A 1390-nucleotide genomic window follows, 5' to 3' on the forward strand; every position below is an offset into this window, starting at 1 on the left:
TCTATTGGACTTAAATGAACCCCTGAAACGAAAGCTGTGATGTTCTGCTTTATCCGAAACCCAGAAGGAGGGTGATAAAAATGGACAAAACAGGCAAGTCATTATCAGCAGATAAATCACAGGCTTCCTCGTTGTCTTTAATGTGTATTTGCTTTGAGTGCATCATTTAAACACCTGTCACATTTAAGATTTTATGCAGATGCTAAAGCCTAGAAAACTTGTTTCTGCTCCGAAATCCTTTGTAGTTCCACCCAGTATTAAAGGAGGGAATGTCACCACGGAAATATCAGCATTGATCAACAGCGTAATTAAGCTGGAGTGTGAAACACGCGGACTTCCGATGCCAGCTGTCACGTGGTATAAGGACGGCCAGCCGATCATATCCAGTTCGCAAGCACTTTATATTGATAAAGGACAGTTTCTTCATATCCCTCGAGCACAGGTCTCTGATTCAGCAACGTACACGTGTCATGTCAGCAATGTTGCTGGAACTGCTGAAAAATCGTTCCACGTGGACGTTTATGGTAAGGAACATATATGAGCTTTAATCATCTGTCTTTCCACCTCTGCCTTCTAATATGCCAACTTCCAGTTCATTCACTAATAAGGTCCTGGTGGATTTGATCATTTTCAATATGCATGGGTAGGAGTTAGAAGAGTTTGTCCCATGATTTGGAAAAAATGTTTTTAAAAGTTACCGTTAGCAGGAACTGGTCCATTCATTTGGCCAACCATTTGGCCGTGGCACTTGGGGCTTCCAGACCATTTGACTTTTATGCAGAAGGTAAAGGCATTATTAGGACTAAAAGCATTCTCTTCTATTTGCCCTTCAGAAGCCAGACATGGTAATATCCCACAAATATTTAGAATAGCTGTAGATCGGCTGAACCAAGAAATTCTTTCCTCAACAGCTAAGCCGGGGATGAATGGTAGGAGTCCTATTTCATTGGGACTCAAAGAATTGCTTGAAATATTACTTTTTTCTCACAGTTCCTCCCATGATTGAAGGTGACTTGGCTGTACCTCTCAATAAGCAAGTGGTTGTTACCCATTCACTGACACTGGAGTGCAAAGCTGCCGGCAACCCTCCGCCAGTTCTCACCTGGTTAAAAGACGGTGTCCCCGTGAAAGCCAGTGACAATATCCGAATAGAAGCTGGTGGGAAGACGCTAGAAATCACAAGTGCCCTGGAAGTCGATCGGGGGCAGTATGTGTGTGTGGCGACCAGTGTGGCAGGAGAAAAGGAGATCAAATACGACGTTGATGTCTTAGGTACATAAGGATGTCACTATCTGGATTCTCAGATTCATAGCCATACCTGACTAGTTTATTAAAGCTTTTTCTTTTTGCCCTGCCGGTGTGGCTCAGAGGTTGAGCATCGACCTATGAA

General features: G+C 43.3%; 1 protein-coding gene across 1 annotated transcript; it reads left to right on the forward strand.

Annotated features, from left to right (window-relative positions):
• Window positions 1-245: 245 nt before the first annotated feature.
• On the forward strand, window positions 246-1272 carry LOC106728096 (hemicentin-1-like; the record flags this gene model as incomplete). The annotated part of the gene is made up of 2 exons (XM_014549113.1): window positions 246-524; window positions 991-1272. Coding segments are annotated over 2 exons (561 nt in total), but the record flags the coding sequence as incomplete, so codon positions are not given.
• Between the last annotated feature and the right edge of the window lie 118 nt (window positions 1273-1390).

This window comes from Myotis brandtii, unplaced genomic scaffold (assembly GCF_000412655.1).
Source record: "Myotis brandtii unplaced genomic scaffold, ASM41265v1 C42384468, whole genome shotgun sequence".
In the NCBI taxonomy this organism is placed as follows: domain Eukaryota; kingdom Metazoa; phylum Chordata; class Mammalia; order Chiroptera; family Vespertilionidae; genus Myotis; species Myotis brandtii.